Here is a 16946-nt window from a genome sequence, read left to right as displayed (position 1 = left end):
CTAAGAAAATCGAAGTCTGAGGTGTTTACGGGGGGTCAAAGTGGGTCCAGGCCTGACCCCCAAAATAGGTATTTGCTTTCTTCTCAGAAACTGCACACGCAATTTCGATGAAACTTGACCACAACCTTCATCACCCATGATGTACCAAAGTTTGTTCAAGGCATTAGAAAAATTGGGGTCTGAGGAGGTATACGGAGTTGGGGGGAGTGGGGTTGCCCCCAAAATAGGTATTTTTTTGTTTGTTTGTTTAAAGTCTTATGATTATGTGAGTGATTCTACATGCTGCCCTGTCTTCAATATTGTATACAAAGTCGAGGCTCGTGTAAGAGCTAACACATAAAAACATAAACAGAAGCACACATAGAATATATAATAAAGGGAGCGGGAGGCAAGAGGGATAGAGAGAGGGTAGCACACAAGCACAACAACATTAGAGAAGAGGGTCATCGGTAGATCTGTGGAAGGGAGAGGGCTGGGGTGGGGTACATCAGACACTCAAGATGGACACGACCTGGACTTTCAGGAAAGAAAAGGGAATTTGAAAGAGGTGGATTTGGGGTGATTTAACAGGGGTAGAAAAGATCAAGGTTTTGGATGGCAGAAGATAAGAGATGGTGGTGAACAGCTGTTTTAAAGACCTGGATGGAGGAGTGGGATTGAAGAGAGTGAGGGAGTTTGTTCCAGAGGCGGGAGGAAAGAGGAATGAAGGAGTGAAGGTGAGCAGAGAGTCTTGATTTTGGCAGTTTAACCATAAGATGGTTGTTTGCAGATCTTGTGCGACCTGCAGGAATATTTGGGGGAAGGAGCACAGACAGAGCAGGGGGAGCGAGGCCAGAGAGCAATCGGTAGAAGACAGAAAGACCACCTACCTGCCTGCGGTGAGAGAGAGAAAGGCCCTCATAATCAGCTTCATCACGGGAGATACCAATGATTCTGAATGCTTTGGTTTATACATCGTGAAACTGAACTAGGTGTGAGGCAGGAAGACCAGCCCAGAGAGGAGAGGAGAGGAGTATTCCATCAAGCTGTGGTTGAAAGCTTTGTATGTGGTGAGAAGCTCAGAAATGCCGAGAAAGGACTTCACATGACGGAGGATACTTAGACAGCGACTGGCTTTGGAGGCCAGCTTGGAAATTTGGTTTTCCCAGGAAAGATCATGGCAGATAGTGAGACCCAAAAGCTTGAGTGGCAGAACTTCTTTGAGAGGATGGTTGAGAAAGTAGATGGAAGGGTTGTCCAGACAGTCTTTACGGAGAGACAAAGTGAGAGTGTGAGATTTGTCAGGATTGAAAGACATGTTCCACTTGTTTGACCAGATTGTGATTTTATCCAGGTCTGCAGAGAGTGAGGAGGCTACTGCCCACCGATCTGTGGGATGAGGAATGGAGTGGCAGAGAGTGGAGTCATCAGCAAAAAGATAGAGAGGATTTTCCAGAGAGTCTAAGAGACCATTAATGAAGATCAGAAAAAGCACAGGGCCCAGAACACTGCCTTGAGGAACTCCAGCCTGAACAGGAAGAGGAGATGAGAGAATTCCATTTAGAGCCACTCGTTGACTACGACAGGAGAGGACTTCCGCGAACCAAGAATGGAGATTTCCTTGGATACCATAAGAGGAGAGTTTGGTGAGCAGAGCGGTGTGCCAGATCGTATTGAAGGCACGAGATATGTCAAGGGAGACAGCTCTGATTTCCTGTCTTTCGACCTTAAATTACACCCTTTAGACACCTTCAACTTTTTAAGAACATTTAGACACTTTAGATCATTTTGACTTTTTAGACCCATTTAAACAGTTTCAGACCTTTCGACCTTTACGCCTTTCGACCTTTATGCCTTTCGACCTTTATGCCTTTCGACCTTTATGCCTTTCGACCTTTACTCCTTTCGACCTTTATTCCTTTCGACCTTTACGCCTTTCGACCTTTACGCCTTTCGACCTTTACGCCTTTCGACCTTTACGCCTTTCGACCTTTACGCCTTTCGACCTTTACGCCTTTCGACCTTTACGCCTTTCGACCTTTACGCCTTTCGACCTTTACGCCTTTCGACCTTTACGCCTTTCGACCTTTACGCCTTTCGACCTTTACGCCTTTCGACCTTTACGCCTTTCGACCTTTACGCCTTTCGACCTTTACGCCTTTCGACCTTTACGCCTTTCGACCTTTACGCCTTTCGACCTTTACGCCTTTCGACCTTTACGCCTTTCGACCTTTACGCCTTTCGACCTTTACGCCTTTCGACCTTTACGCCTTTCGACCTTTACGCCTTTCGACCTTCACGCCTTTCGACCTTCACGCCTTTCGACCTTCACGCCTTTCGACCTTTACGCCTTTCGACCTTTACGCCTTTCGACCTTTACGCCTTTCGACCTTTACGCCTTTCGACCTTTACGCCTTTTGACCTTTACGCCTTTCGACCTTTACGCCTTTCGACCTTTACGCCTTTCGACCTTTACGCCTTTCGACCTTTACGCCTTTCGACCTTTACGCCTTTCGACCTTTACGCCTTTCGACCTTTACGCCTTTTGACCTTTACGCCTTTCGACCTTTACGCCTTTTGACCTTTTTCCCCTTTCGACCTTTACACCTTTTGACCTTCAGAACATTTGACCTTTACACATTTACAACTAGACCATTTAAACCACAACTTTTTTGTCTACCACCAAAAATTTGAAATTGCATTCAGCTCACGACTCAAATGGTACCGTTACCTGCAATTAATTTTTTGGAGAAAACACTTCTGGCGTGAAAAACCCCTCTCAAAAACTGGGGTTTTGAGGTTTTTTTTTTCAAGTTTCAGTTGCGACCCTGGGTTTGGGACCCCCTGATTTAGACCTTTCATTTGCAATAAAATGCCAGTAACGCTGGTGTTGGGCTAGCGGCTAGGGTGCCGGCTTAGGATCCTAGGATCCTGGGTTCGAATCTCGGTCGATCGCTGAATTAACGCCAGGGGGGTTGACTCAGCCTGTCATCCTTCCGAGGTCGGCAAATTGAGTACCAGTTCACTGGTAATTCCCTGTTTGTCGTTAAAGGCGGCAAAAAGGGTTGGCGTCAGGAAGGGCATCCGGCCGTAAAACATTGCTTCAAAAAGGAGACCAAAAACCAACAACAACCACGGTTCCCGAAAAAGGCCAACCCCCGCTTGCGGGGAAAAATGGCCTCTAAAGGTGGTTATTTTTTATTTATTTGCAATCAACGACCTTTCATTTTCGTGATTTAGTCAATCCTTCCATTTATGTACCACACTAAATACACCACACTAAACAAGTCCTGGCAAGGGTTTGCAATCTCTGATTGCTCTTTCTTGTTACCGTATACCTTGTGAAGGATTCCTAGTAGTAAGGTGGCGTAACGAAATATTTTGGAAATACCATGGACAAAAGTGGATAAAAGGGCCAAATTTCCCATGAATGTTCCTCATCTCATAATGATTAAATTCAGAAGGGTAGCCACAGAGAAATAGTCCAGTGAGACCCCTCAGTAGGGGAAACTGAAATTCAACATAGGATGTTATCCACTGTTATGACATATGTCCTCAGTCGGTCTTTTTATAACAGTTATTGGAAAACAAGACCGATAGCCTGACAACGGCGTAGCCGGGCTTGGATCTGCTGAGTGGAGGATCTGCTGTTCCCCTGTCATGTGACCAGATGTGATCAATTTTTTTTTCTCAACCAATTTGTTCCGAGATCACGCTCAAGATATTTTGTACTGATTGGATCAAGCGTCCTACATGTCGATTTATGATGTCATAATGAAGGCAGCTATGACATCATCATTACCATGTGTTATTCCCCATGGGGAGTTTTTTTTACAATGAGCTACCTTTCAATTTTTTTCCATGGAGCAGTTTCAGAGATATAGAGGTGCAAAGCTTTTTGTTTTTTTCCAAGATGGCGCCCATACCACGTGACATATTACGTCATAATTATCCTTAAAAATTCTACAGAAGGAGTCGCTCCTCTCGTGAAAATTTCGTGTCAACCGGATTAACGATTGCAGAGAAAAGGAATTTTAAAGGGAATAAACCCACAAAATGCAGGCAGAAGGGACCTACCGGTACATACCAACATGCAAACATACATACATACATACATACATACATACATTCATTCATTACATACACCAGATGGACAGACAAACGCTGCTCCGTAAATATCAACACGAAACAGTCAAAAATGCTTAGCATTAAACTGATATAGAAATGCCACATGTACATTTATTCACTTTAAATTAAAAAAGACGGTGTATAATGCGTCATAAGTGCTGACAGTAAATAGGGCAATGGCGGAAAATATATCTTGTAGTGTTAATGTTTGGGAGTTTTATTCATACTTTCTCTTCAATATTTCAATTATCTTGGGCAAATTTTGGACCTTCAGTAATAACGATGTGATTTATAACATGAATGAAGCAATCATAAATAAACAATATATCATATATAATTATTTTCTGGATTTTTTTTTTTTTTTGTACACAAGGTCGAGGCTCGTGAAAGCGAACATCAATCGCACAAAAAGTGAAACCGACACATAAAACACAAAATAAGGGGAGTGGTAGACAAGATGGGGAGAGAGGGGGAAGGACACAAACACAACATTTGAGAGCAGGGACATCGAGAGAAATGTGAGAGGGAGAGGGCTTGGGGGGGAGGTGGGAGAGGTATAAAACATATGGACACTGCAAGGACTTCCAGGAAAGAAGTTGGAATTTCAGAAAAGTGGATCTGGGGTGAATTAGCGGGGGTAGAAAAGATCAAGGTTTTCGGTAGGGGAACATAAGAGATGGTGGTGAACAGCTGTTTTAAAGACCTGGAGGAAGGAGTGGGATTGAAGGGAGTGGGGGAGTTTGTTCCAGAGGCAGGAGAAAAGGGGAATGAAAGAGTGAAGGTGAGCAGAGAACCTATATTTTGGCAGTTTAACCATAAGAGGGTTGCGGGCAGATCTTGTGCGACCTGTAGGAATATTTGGGGGACAGAGCACAGAGATTGCTGGGGGAGCAAGGCCGGAGAGGAGTCGGTAGAAGACAAAGACCACCAAGCTGCATGTGGTGAGTGAGTGAAAGGCCCTCGGAGTTAGCTTCATCGCAGGAGATTCCAATGATTCTGAAAGCTTTGGTTTCAACAGCGTGAAGCCGAGCTAGGTGTGAGGCAGGACCACTGGCCCAGAGGGGGGAACAGTATTCCATTGAGCTGCGGATGAAAGCCTTGTATGTGGTGAGGAGCTCAGGTGTGCCGAGGAAGGACTTTGCACGGCGGAGGATGCCCAGTCTGCGACTGGCTTTGGAGGCCAGCTTGGAAATGTGGGTTTCCCAAGAAAGATCATGGCAGATAGTGAGACCCATAAGCTTGAGCGACAGAACTTCTTGGAGAGGATTGTTGAGAAAGTAGATGGGAGGGTTTTCCAGTCGGTCTTTTCGGAGAGACAGAGTAAGAGTGTGAGATTTGTCAGGATTGAAAGACATGTTCCACTTGTTTGACCAGTCTGTGATTTTGTCCAGGTCTGCAGAGAGTGAGGAGGCTGCAGACTGCCGATCTGAGGGATGAGGAATGGAACGGCAGAGAGTGGAGTCATCAGCAAAGAGATAGAGAGGATTTTCCAGAGAGTTGGAGAGATCATTGATGAAGACCAGAAAAAGCACAGGGCCCAGAACGCTACCTTGGGGAACTCCAGCCAGAACAGGAAGGGGAGATGAGAGAAATCCATTCAGGGCCACACGTTGACTACGACCAGAGAGGAAGTCCGCAAGCCATGTGTGGAGATTTCCATGGATACCTTAGGAGGAGAGTTTGGTGAGCAGAGCTGGGTGCCAGACCATATCGAAGGCATGTGATATGTCAAGGGAGACAGCTCTGATTTCCTGTTTGGCATTGAGGACCTCCATCCATTGTTGAGACAGCAGAAGCAACATGTCCAGAGTAGAATGACCTGGTCTGAATTCAAAATGATGATCAGAGATCAAGCCTTTGGAGAAGAGGAAGGATTTGATATCCGAAGCAATGATGGTTTCCATGACTTTGCTGATAATTGGGAGCAGGCTGATTGGTCTGTAGTTGCAAGGATCTGTTTTTGCACCTTTTTGTGTGAAGCGGTAATGTTTGGGTGAAAAGAACAGAGAGAGGGTGAGATGGAGCGGCAGAGCAGGATTTTAGGACCTGTGGGCTGATGCCGTCTGGTCCAGTTGCAGAATCAATGTCGAGGTTTGATAAAAACTTCTCCACCTTGTCAGGAGAGAAGGACACAGAGTCCAGGAGCAGTTGGGTTCGACTGCGTAAGGTGGGAACAGAGAGAGATGTGTTTGGGACGCAAGATTTTGAGGCAAACACAGAGTTGAGGCATTCGGCTTTGTCACGTGGGGTGTCAACTGTGTAGCCATTTGATGCAAGGGAGGGGATGGAGGGGGAACAAACACCAGAAACAGATTTGACCAGACGCCACCAGGATTTGGAGGAGGGAGACAGGTTTGAGAGTTCATTCTTGAGTGTGGAGAGATGGACACTCAGGAGTGCTTCCTGGCACTCCTGAGCGTAGACACACACTTGTTCCGAGCTTTGTGGAAGGAACTGAGATTGCCTTAAGTTGGATTTGCCTTCCAAGGGGCAATGGCAAGTTGTTTCAGGGCAACTGCCTCACCACAAGATTCAGTGTACCATGGACGGGAGGAAGGGTATGACAACTGAAGACGAGATGGGATAAATCTGTGCACTAGAGAGAGCAGTTTGCTTTGGAAGAATTCCCAGGAAGAATTGATGTCAGAGGCAGTGGAGATGGGAGACCAGTCCAGGTGATTGATGGCTGCTTGCAGACCGTGCTAGTCAGCCTGAGTGAAATGCCAGACTCGTCGGCGCTAAGGAGGTTCTCTGAGAATGGCCAGTGAGATGTCCACTTTAACAAGCACATGATCAGATGAACCGATTGGAGCAGAAGAAGAGCAGCAGACATTTGCAGGGAAGTTTGTCATAACCAAGTCTAGAAGAGAAGATACTCCATTGACTGAGATCCCTGTCGGGAAATTGACAGATTGTGTCAGTCCCAATGAGTCGCAGATGTCCTTTGCTGAGGTGCCATGGCTGGTGAGAAAGATACCCACACCTAGAGTCCCTGTATAAAGAGAGTTGCGCCATGCGCTGACCCGAGATTTCTGGTCACGTGATTTCGTGGCGCCATTTTGTGTCTAACTTCACCGTGCGTGAACGTCAGCTTGGTACGGGAATGTTGTTTATTGCCAAACAAAATGACTGGTTGTTCTGCTTTTGGTTGTTCAAACCAATCTGGGAAATATAAGATGTATAGATTTCCAAGTGATAAAGTCAGAAGACAAATTTGGGAAGCGAAAGTCAGACGAAAGAGCTGGAAAGCGATCGACTCCTCGAGACTCTGCCAGGTAGGCCCACGCAGCTTGATGATCGATGTTCAAAAGCAATTCTATCTGCTCGTTTTTTTTTTGGTTGTCTGTCCGTTGAAAACCCTTTTAAAGGGAAGTGATTTGTGTTTGTTTATAATCTTCAAGGAGCTGACCAAAAATGCATTTCCGTGGGAAGAACCCTGCTCAATTTTTTTCGGGTAGTCCTAGCGGACCGCATATTGTCATTAATTAATGAAATGTCCCGGTACAGTGACATTGCCTGGTCTGCGGTTGGGTAGTCTGCAGGCAATGTCACTGTACTTTTTCAGAGGGAATTAATTTTGATTTTATAGGGGTGGGAAACCCATGGTCCGTTTTGTTTTCAGTTGTCTGTCCGTCCATTCAAAACTTATTCCGAGGCAAGTTATTTTTTTGGTTTAAAATCTTTGGTCGACCTGCCCGACTGCCACGGCCTGAAGCAGAAGATACTAGCAAAGTATATCAATGTACGACTTCGCATCTACTGCCAGAAAATGAACGATGAAAGTAAAAAGAAATATGCAAGAACAAGGACTGGCGGTGAATTGGGCAGCAAGAGCATGGGAATGAGGAAACTGGTAGATAATTTAAAGTAAACCCTGTTCATGCAGTTCCAGTCTGACAATATTGTGACACTTGTGACATTGACAGTACTTCTGATTGAGCTGATCGCATGCTGGTTTACTCTTCACTGCTATGACAAGATTGCACGCAAGATCCCATGTTACCACATCACTTGCAGCAATTAATGTGAATCTGAATTAACTTAAGTATATTTAAGGTTCTCTAAAGCCTTCGATCATATTCAACGAGACATGTGGAACAAACTTCAAATCTTGGCCGACATGGCAATATTATGAAATTGCTGGCATGATAATTTCTGTGTATGATAATGTAAAATGCTGTGTAAGAATTAATGGTTTTTTAACAGACTGGTTTCCGATAGATGTTGAGTCAAACAAGGCTGGAATTTAAGTCCGCTCTTATTCTCTATGTATATTTGTTATATAGTGGGAAATAGACTGATTTGTCGCCTGTGTGAGCTTCCTTGTGTTGGGCATTTGAGTGGGGGAAATGGTGTCGTGTGCAGTCAGGCGCAGAGAGCGCTTGTGAGTTGACAGAGGACATTGAGCTCAAGTTGTGTGATGTTGGTCATGTGACCAGAGTGGCAACCTGTAATTGGTTGAGGCTGCAATATAGGTGCAAGAGATAGGAAATACTGTCTTTTCTACACGTGTTGTCGAGGAAAGCAGGCTGTGTGTGTGGTGTGAAAGAAGTGAAATGGTCATGTGAACTCCCGGGGTCTCTTCTCTTCGTACGGGGTCTCTTCTCATCCACGTGGCTGTCGTGAGGTCTCTTGCACTCATCGCAGAAGACAGATGAGGTCTCTTCTCGCCGTATCGTGAGCAGTCTCTCCGTCTGTAGTCATATTCAAGTCTTCACTTGTCGGAGTAGTGATGAGTTTCACTTGTGAGGAGTGAAAGGAGTGGTGATGAGTTTCACTTGTGAGGAGTGAACGGAGTAGTGATGAGTCTCACTTGTGAGGAGTGAACGGAGTAGTGATGAGTCTCACTTGTGAGGAATGAACGGAGCAGTGATGAGTCACTTGTGAGGAGTGAACGGAGTAGTGATGAGTTTCACTTGTGAGGAGTGAACGTAGTGGGATGAAGTGTTGGTCTGGTCAGAGTGTTGTATTACGGGCAGAGTTTTCTTACGGTCTGAATGTATGAATCATGTTCTGTACTGAATGTATGAACCAAGTTTTGTACTGAATGTTTACTGTGTTGGCCTCATCGTGTTCCTGGTGAAATTAAACAAGTTATGGTGAATACGACGTCTTATCTGTGCTTTTCCATATCTGTTCGACTAGACGAACCGTGAACACTGCAGGTATTTTTAAAAGTTTTTTCTCTGTTTAATTACGGCTTGGCGCAGTCGAAAATTAAGTGTTAATTAAGTCGCCAGCTATGAAACATATTAATCGATCAGGCAATATCCATCAGAGTTCTGGGCAAGGGTGTAGTAATAAATGAACGTTTCAATCTTACTAGATGCCGATGACGTTTTCCTTATGTCAGAGACAGAAGCTGACTTGCAGCTTGTTAAATCATTACAATGGAAATTGAATATAAATGTCGATAAAACTAAAGTTGTACACTATAGAAATATGGCAATACCACGTACAGAATTTGTTTTAAGTGTGTTAGACTATATGTCGGCTGGAAGTCCTACACCGGAATTGCTCTCGGCACCCTTTAAAAAATATTGGATATGCCCACACTCCTTTCTAAAAGTTATTAAAATTCAGAGAACGACAGCATTGGTTTGTCTTATAATGTTAGCTCTTATATGCAGTGTTGGCTTGTAATATGCATTGCCATACCACTTTTAATATCACCACACAGCTCTTTTTCACGGCAATAGCTGAGTTTTTGACAAAACAAATATCACCTGTATGTAATAATAAGACTAAATATGTGTAGTAAATTTTTTTTTAGCAGGTTTAGAATATATCACCCCATATCGCGAATGTACATGTATATCTAATCCGACACACTTAGACACAAAATGGCGTCCAAATTTGAGTTGACACAACTCTCTTTATACAGGGACTCTACCCACACCCAGCCAACTGGCATGGAGTGAGGGGGAGTTTAGGAGGGGAGGGGCAAGGGGGGAGTTCAGGAGGGGAGGGGCAAGGGGGGAGTTTAGGAGGGGAGGGGCAAGGGGGGAGTTTAGGAGGGGAGGGGCAAGGGGGGAGTTTAGGAGGGGAGGGGCAAGGGGGGAGTTTAGAAAGTGGATGATTAATGAAAGACAAACATTTATAACAAATTGGGTTTATTGTGATTTTCAAGTTAGCGATCCGTTTAAGAACGATAGAGGAGGGGTGGAATGAATGTGAATTTAGAGCATTTAGAGCATTAGAGCGTTAGATCGGATACTGTCCATATACCATAATAAACGTCCATTTTTCATTGGACATGAAAAAATCTAATTTTGTTGTTTTAAAAATCAAATATCTTGTTTAAAAAAAAAATCTAAAAGAAAATGGTAATCCAAAAAAAAAAAAAATGTTTTTCCAAAAAATTTAACGAACATCTACTTTTTGATGGCTACCCTTCTGAAATTAATCATTGTATCCTCAAGAAATTCTGTGGAAAATTTGGTGTTTTTGTCCAGCCTGTAACGGTATTTCCTGTAAGCCACCTTCATATAAGCCACCTTGAACGGACATTGAATCGTATCATCGTATCGCATCACTGTGATTCTTCTTCACTATCGTGTCTACCAATTGGCTGATTGAGTATTCAAAACCCTTTCTTTATTCTTTTCTTTTTATTTTAATTTCTGTTCAACTCTTTATTTCTTTTTTCTGCTGCTATTGTTGTTCATTGCATTTTACGTTTCCTCTTCCGACTCCGACTGGCCTCAACCTATTTACCCCTCCCTCCAAATGCTTTAATTATCTCCAAGTTCTCTTTTTGTTTGGCGTTAAATGCCGTCCATTTTGCTTGCGGTGCAGATCTCTCCGCTCGGATATCCGCGTCCACCTGTTCAACGGCTGCCACACCTGGCAATCCGCTCGCCCCACGAGATGAACTTTGGATCCCTGGGAAAAATAGTAAGAAGAAGAGGTCCACATTCGGCCCAGAAAATGGGTGAGTCCTATAGTTGAACTGTTCGTAAAAGGCTGATCCGTCGTCGTTTAACGGCATGTTCAGATTTTGTTTTCTTTTTATGAGCTATTTTCCACGTCGGCACGAAGATATTTAGAGGGATTAATTGATATGATGGATTCGGCAGAGAAAAGGTCGCTGTGCACAGATCTGGCAAGATGATTGAATGAAAAAATTGATTTGAATGTATGAATATGCAATGATTGTGTCATTCTTTGTACGGTTCAAATGAGCCACATTTGACACACACCAGTTTTGCTTCACAACTCCTTGTCAGGGCCACAGATTGTCCTGCTTTCCTCTTTTTCTGTACAAGCTTTTCTCTCATTGAATGCATAACTTGACAACGTTTGAGGCTATGCGTGTTTTTTGAGAGTTGCAGTGAAACATGTCCCTGGTTCTTGCACTTAAACAGCCGAGTTGGACATTCACTCAAAATGAGTGATAGTTTGCTCGTCTGATCATGGCTGTTCAAATTGGAGATTAATTCTAATACATGTCTGTTTTTTTTTTGCAAAACTTAAACCCTATTTGTTACCTTTTTCACAATTCTGGAGCAGTTTGTCTTATCCAAATAATGCAATCAAATCGACTTTCTCAGCGGAGTTTTAACGGGCAGAAAGAACCTGTAGCTGGCGTCCGGAAAGTGAGGGTCATGTCGGTCGACCTCTCAAGATCTGTCTTGTACAGAATTCTCGAGGTAGATTGAACCGGTTTTGTATACATTTATTGAATAGTTTGTACGAAAAGCACAAGTTTATGTCCACCACATCATAATTTCAAAGCTGAAGCACAAGTTGTGAAATTACATTGTTATTATTTTTTGTGACGGTACCGGTCATGGATCGAGGTATGTAAGACAATCGTGGTGCTTCCACTTGCTGTTGGAAATTAATATAATTGCTGACGATGAATCGATATTGCCATACGCATTGAAACGCTGGTGTTGTACGTCAGTGATAACTTAAACCAATCAAAACGCTTTGGTCTTTGGTAACGTGTGTGGGTCACAGGGCTCGGATTCTGGAATTTTGGGGTTAGGTGACGTGAACCCACACCTACACTCCAGAAGCTATTATACCATTCGCCCATGCCACTTGTGAACAATATCCTTTCCACTCTTTCCTAACAATGAACAAATCCTAACAACGCATCACACGTTGGGATTGTTTTGTATGTTTAGTAACGAGGTGAGACAAACGAGGGACGATTTTCATTGCTGACTCGCATTCTGTTCTTTATGCATATACAGTACGTAAGATCGAGTCCAGCTATTGGTCATTTTCAGCATAGAGAGGATAATTTCTAGGTCAAGCACACACTCTGTTAAACATGTGACCAAATCGATTTATTTATTGCAATATGAAGGCTGATTTTTGCAGTATGGAGAAAAACAAACCTACAGAAGGAGTGGTGGTAAGTAAATAATGAAATGGAAAACCAAATACTGCATTGGAGTCATCAGAAGGAACCAGAAGAAGTAAAGAGCAAAGATGGAGTCATCAGGAGGAACCTGAATAGGATTCGGGTTTCAGCTGCTACTCCTCTACCCTCAAACCCATCGAGGCGCTGTGGCGCAACTGATTGGAGGTGAAGAACAAATACAAAGCATTGGAAGAGTGGTCTTGCCCAAGTGTAGTATTTTTGCCCAACTTAGACGGGCTATTTTTGGGAACTGAGTGGCTTTCTGACTAGGAGGGGAGTGTAGTTGAAGCTGAAGGGAAAGGTGTATGCTGCATGTGTGAGAAGTGTTATGATTTCTGGGAGCGAGACATGGGTAATGAACGTAATAGAGCAGCAACGAAGGCTGGAAAGAGTGGAAATGTGAATGGTTCAGTGGATGTGTGGAGTATCGTTGAGAGAGAGAGGAAGACAAATTATGAATTGCGAAAGATGATGGGAATAGATCCTGTGATTGATGCTGTGAAGAGAAACAGGTTGAGATGGTATGGTCATGTGTTGAGGAAGGATGAAAGTGACTGGTTGAGAAGAGTGATGGAAATGAATGTAGAAGGAAGTAGAGGACGGGGAATACCGAGAAAGACTTGGCTAAAGATGGTGGAAGAAGAAATGCGGGCAAGGGAGTTAACAAGGAGAGATGCAGAAAATAGGGCAAAATGGAAAAGATTGTCATGGGGACCGCAAGGCTAACCCCCGCTCTTGCAGGGAAAATGGCCTTAAAATGCATGTTGTTGTTGTTGTTGTTGGCGTTGTTGTGTTAGACGGTCTATTCTGATACTGTTTGCTTCCACATATTGTGTCAAAAGCTTTCTTCTTGCTAATTACAGACATTGAACTGGTCGAATCACACACAATCAGTGCATGAAATGCGGACACAAATGGGGACCAAACGCAGCAGCCACCTTGTGTATGGGGATTTATCTTAATTTGTCCTTAGCAACAGTGCGGAACTACAGTTCATCAGAAGCAAGACTGTCGAAGTGTGCAATAAATACATAGTACAGCCACATCGGTGTCAGGGGAATGAATCACTATCCTTTTGTGATCATATGCTGCAAAAGCTGCATTCAGCAGTATTCTGGTATCTGCTTCCTCGTGGTCTGATACTAACGGTACCAAATCCTCACATCCCCTTTGGTCAATAGAACCGCCCGTCTGCCATCCCTGAAGCCACCGCCAAGAACAATTTGCTGTTCTACTGGCTGATGCACCAACGTTCAGCCATGAATGCACAGAGATTGGTTTTGTTCTTTGGATTTGCAATTTATTTTGGCCACTGCTTAAGAATAGGTGTTTGCGTGACCTTTGATTTTGACCTCCAAGGCAATGGATGTTCCTTGTTTTGCTCGCTCACGAACCTTAATCGACTTGGCAGTGTGCTTGTCGAAGACTACATCAACACGTGTGCACCCATTCTTTCCTAAAGGTGCTGTTGTAAGGTCATCGGCCCAGTTGCATAAAATTCCCTTATCCTTAAGGAAAGATTTATCTTAAGGTACACTGCGATTCCTTGGCTAAGGATTTCTTTAACGGCTGTTGCATAAACAACCCATGGGAAATCATTCGGAGCCATTGCTATACTAGGCAATCAGTTAAATTATAGATAGGAAGAGGTGTCCGATGTTGGCGAAGTGATACTTGTGACGATTTTAAATGACGCTTGTTATATGTTGCATGGGGGACACGTGCTTCTGGATGAAGGAGGAATAAAATGATTCTTGTGTAAAAGTCCTCCAAAGCTGGAGTTTGGAGTTCCTCCAAAGCCAGGCGCCGACTGGGCATCTTCCGTCGTGCGAAGTCCTTCCTCGACACACCTGAGCTCCTCACCACATACAGGGCTTTCATCCGCAGCTCAATGGAATACTGTTACCCGCTCTGGGCCGGTGCTCCTGCCTCACACCTAGCTCGGCTTTACGCTGTTGAAACCAAAGCTTTCAGAATCATTGGAATCTCCTGCGATGAAGCTAACTCAGAGGGCCTTTCACTCACTCACCGCAGGCAGGTTGGTGGTCTTTCTGTCTTCTACCGACTCCTCTCCGGCCTTGCTCCCCCAGCTCTCTGTGCTCTGTCCCCCTAATATTCCTACAGGTCGCACAAGATCTGCCAGCAACCCTCTTATGGTCAAACTGCCAAAATCTAGGCTCTCTTCTCACCTTCACTCTTTCATTCCCCTTTTGTCCCGCCTCTGGAACAAACTCCCCCACTCTCTTCAATCCCACTCCTCCCTCCAGGTCTTTAAAACAGCTGCTCACCACCATCTCTTATCTTCCCCCATCCAAAACCTTGATCTTTTCTACCCCCGCTAATTCACACCAGATACACTTTTTTGGAAATTCCAACTGCTTTTCTGGAAGTCCTTGCAGTGTTCATATGTTTTATACCTCTGCCACCTCCCCCCAAGCCCTCTCCTTCCCACATTTCTCTCGATGTCCCTGCTCTCAAATGTTGTGTTTGTGTCCTTTCCCCTCTCCCAATCTTGTCTACCGCTCCCCTTATTTTGTGTTTTATGTGTCGGTTTGACTTTTTCTGTGATTAATGTTAGCTCTTCCACGAGCCTCGATGTTGTATACAAAAAAAATAAAAAAAATAGTCATTCAATTTTCATTGAGTATTTTATTGTAAATGTGTAATTTATACAGCAAATGTTTGGAAACTTTCCGAGAATGGTGAAAGTGTGAAATTATGAAAGTAAAATAGGAGTGCTAAACTGCAAGGAAAATATTCTGGATATCATGAAAGAGTGAAAATGTTCCACCACTTAAAGCCTCTTTTGCAATATACAATCATTTCTCAATTGCGGAAGTATTGTTCTATCAGCCTCTGGCATTCACAACATTCACAAATTATTGTGTGTGGCGAAAATAGTCTTTGTGACCAATTTACATGAAGAGCGCCATTTGGAAACTCAAAGGTTGGTGTTTAAGAACGGATGGGGGCGGAGGGGGGGGAAGGGCATGGAGGGAGGGGAGGGAGTGCATCTTTTAGTTTCAGGAAGGTTTTAAGGAAAAGCTTAAGTAATATTCGAAAATGCGATGATCCCCAAATTAAGGATGTCCTTAAGGGGAAACTCCAGGGCCACATCAGTCCACACCTCAGTGAATGTCTGACTGGACCGACTAAATGTGTGATTCCCAGTCATGAACATATGGTGAACTAGATGGTATTCATAGAATACTTACCCTGCGCAGTCAACTTGGTGTGAGCCAACTCTTCTGTTTTTGAAGGTTTCTTTTTTTTAAATCCAATATGGCTGCCAGACCACGTGAGCGATGACATCATAAATTTATATTCTCTAATATAATTGTTGCATAGATCATGCTCAATAAATTCCAAACTGATCAGACTAAAGCGTTGTCCCTGTCGAATTATGACGTCGTAATTATGGCACCAATGACGTCATCGTTGACAACACATCTTCCCCATATGACCGCTTCCGGTCCGGTCCGGAGAGGACGCTGGCGTCGCTTGCTCGCCGCTTCTCTGACTGGACCATTGTCCGTATCTTGCTTTTCTGGTGGTCGTGGCGGATTTTTGGCCATTGAGTCTGCCCTCTGCATGGTCCCGGCTCTGCTCTGCTGCTCCTAGCTTCACCTGCTCGGCTCCTTCGCCGTTTCCTCGGGCCCGCTCCCGTGGGTTGTGCCCATTGTTTGCAGCGGTGGTGATGGCGGTTTGCCGCCGTGATCTTGATTAGCGGCGGCGGTCGTTTGCCGCTGCATTTGCCGCTTTGCCTCCTCAACCTTGGCCTCGTGCTTGTCTCTTCGCTCCTGTCTGCCCTCTGCATGGTCCCGGCTCTGCTCCTAGCTTCACCTGCTCGGCTCCTTCGCCGTTTCCTCGGGCCCGCTCCCGTGGGTTGTGCCCATTGTTTGCAGCGGTGGTGATGGCGGTTTGCCGCCGTGATCTTGATTAGCGGCGGCGGTCGTTTGCCGCTGCATTTGCCGCTTTGCCTCCTCAACCTTGGCCTCGTGCTCGTCTCTTCGCTCCTGTCTGCCCTCTGCTCGGTGCCGGCTCTGCTCCTGGCTTCACCTGCCCGGCTCCTTCGCTGTTTCCTCGGGCCCGCTCCCGTGGATTGTGGCCATTGTTTCACTCCTCAACCTTGGCCTTGTGCTCGTCTCTTCGCTCCTGCTGGCGTGGCTCTGCGGTACTCCGCCGCAAGGCTTCTCCTGCTTAATACCCGCTCCACCCCATCATGCATCTCTGCAATCAAATCCAATGGACTCCTGCGTCGACCCAGGTACATTCACCGTGGCTCCGGTCGTAAGTTTGTTTATTTACAATCGGGTCACTCCATCCCTGTCCTCTGGTCGGCTCAGCGCACTCCCACTCATCGTTCCAGCGCACCTGGTCACAACAACGCACACAATCGCACCTCCTGTCTGCGAACCCTGGCCAAATCACCTGAATTCATACCCGCCGTACAAAACAACAT

The 16946-nt window shown here is 44.8% G+C and overlaps 1 protein-coding gene across 4 annotated transcripts in view; it reads left to right on the top strand.

Annotated features, from left to right (window-relative positions):
• LOC137421345 (uncharacterized) overlaps positions 1-16946 on the top strand; it is a 303203-nt gene that overhangs the window by 46899 nt on the left and 239358 nt on the right. For all 4 annotated transcript variants that reach the window (XR_013622345.1, XR_013622346.1, XM_068107313.2 and 1 more), the window contains exon 7: positions 10906-11041. Coding sequence is in view for 2 of the 4 variants with exons in the window: in XM_068107313.2 (XP_067963414.2) it covers positions 10906-11041 (136 nt within the window). In the remaining 2 variants the exon portion in view is untranslated. The remainder of the gene's footprint in view (positions 1-10905; positions 11042-16946) is intronic.

This window comes from Myxine glutinosa, chromosome 2, assembly GCF_964187855.1.
Source record: "Myxine glutinosa chromosome 2, kmMyxGlut1.1, whole genome shotgun sequence".
Classification (NCBI taxonomy): domain Eukaryota; kingdom Metazoa; phylum Chordata; class Myxini; order Myxiniformes; family Myxinidae; genus Myxine; species Myxine glutinosa.
This window is presented reverse-complemented; position numbering and strand designations above follow the sequence as displayed.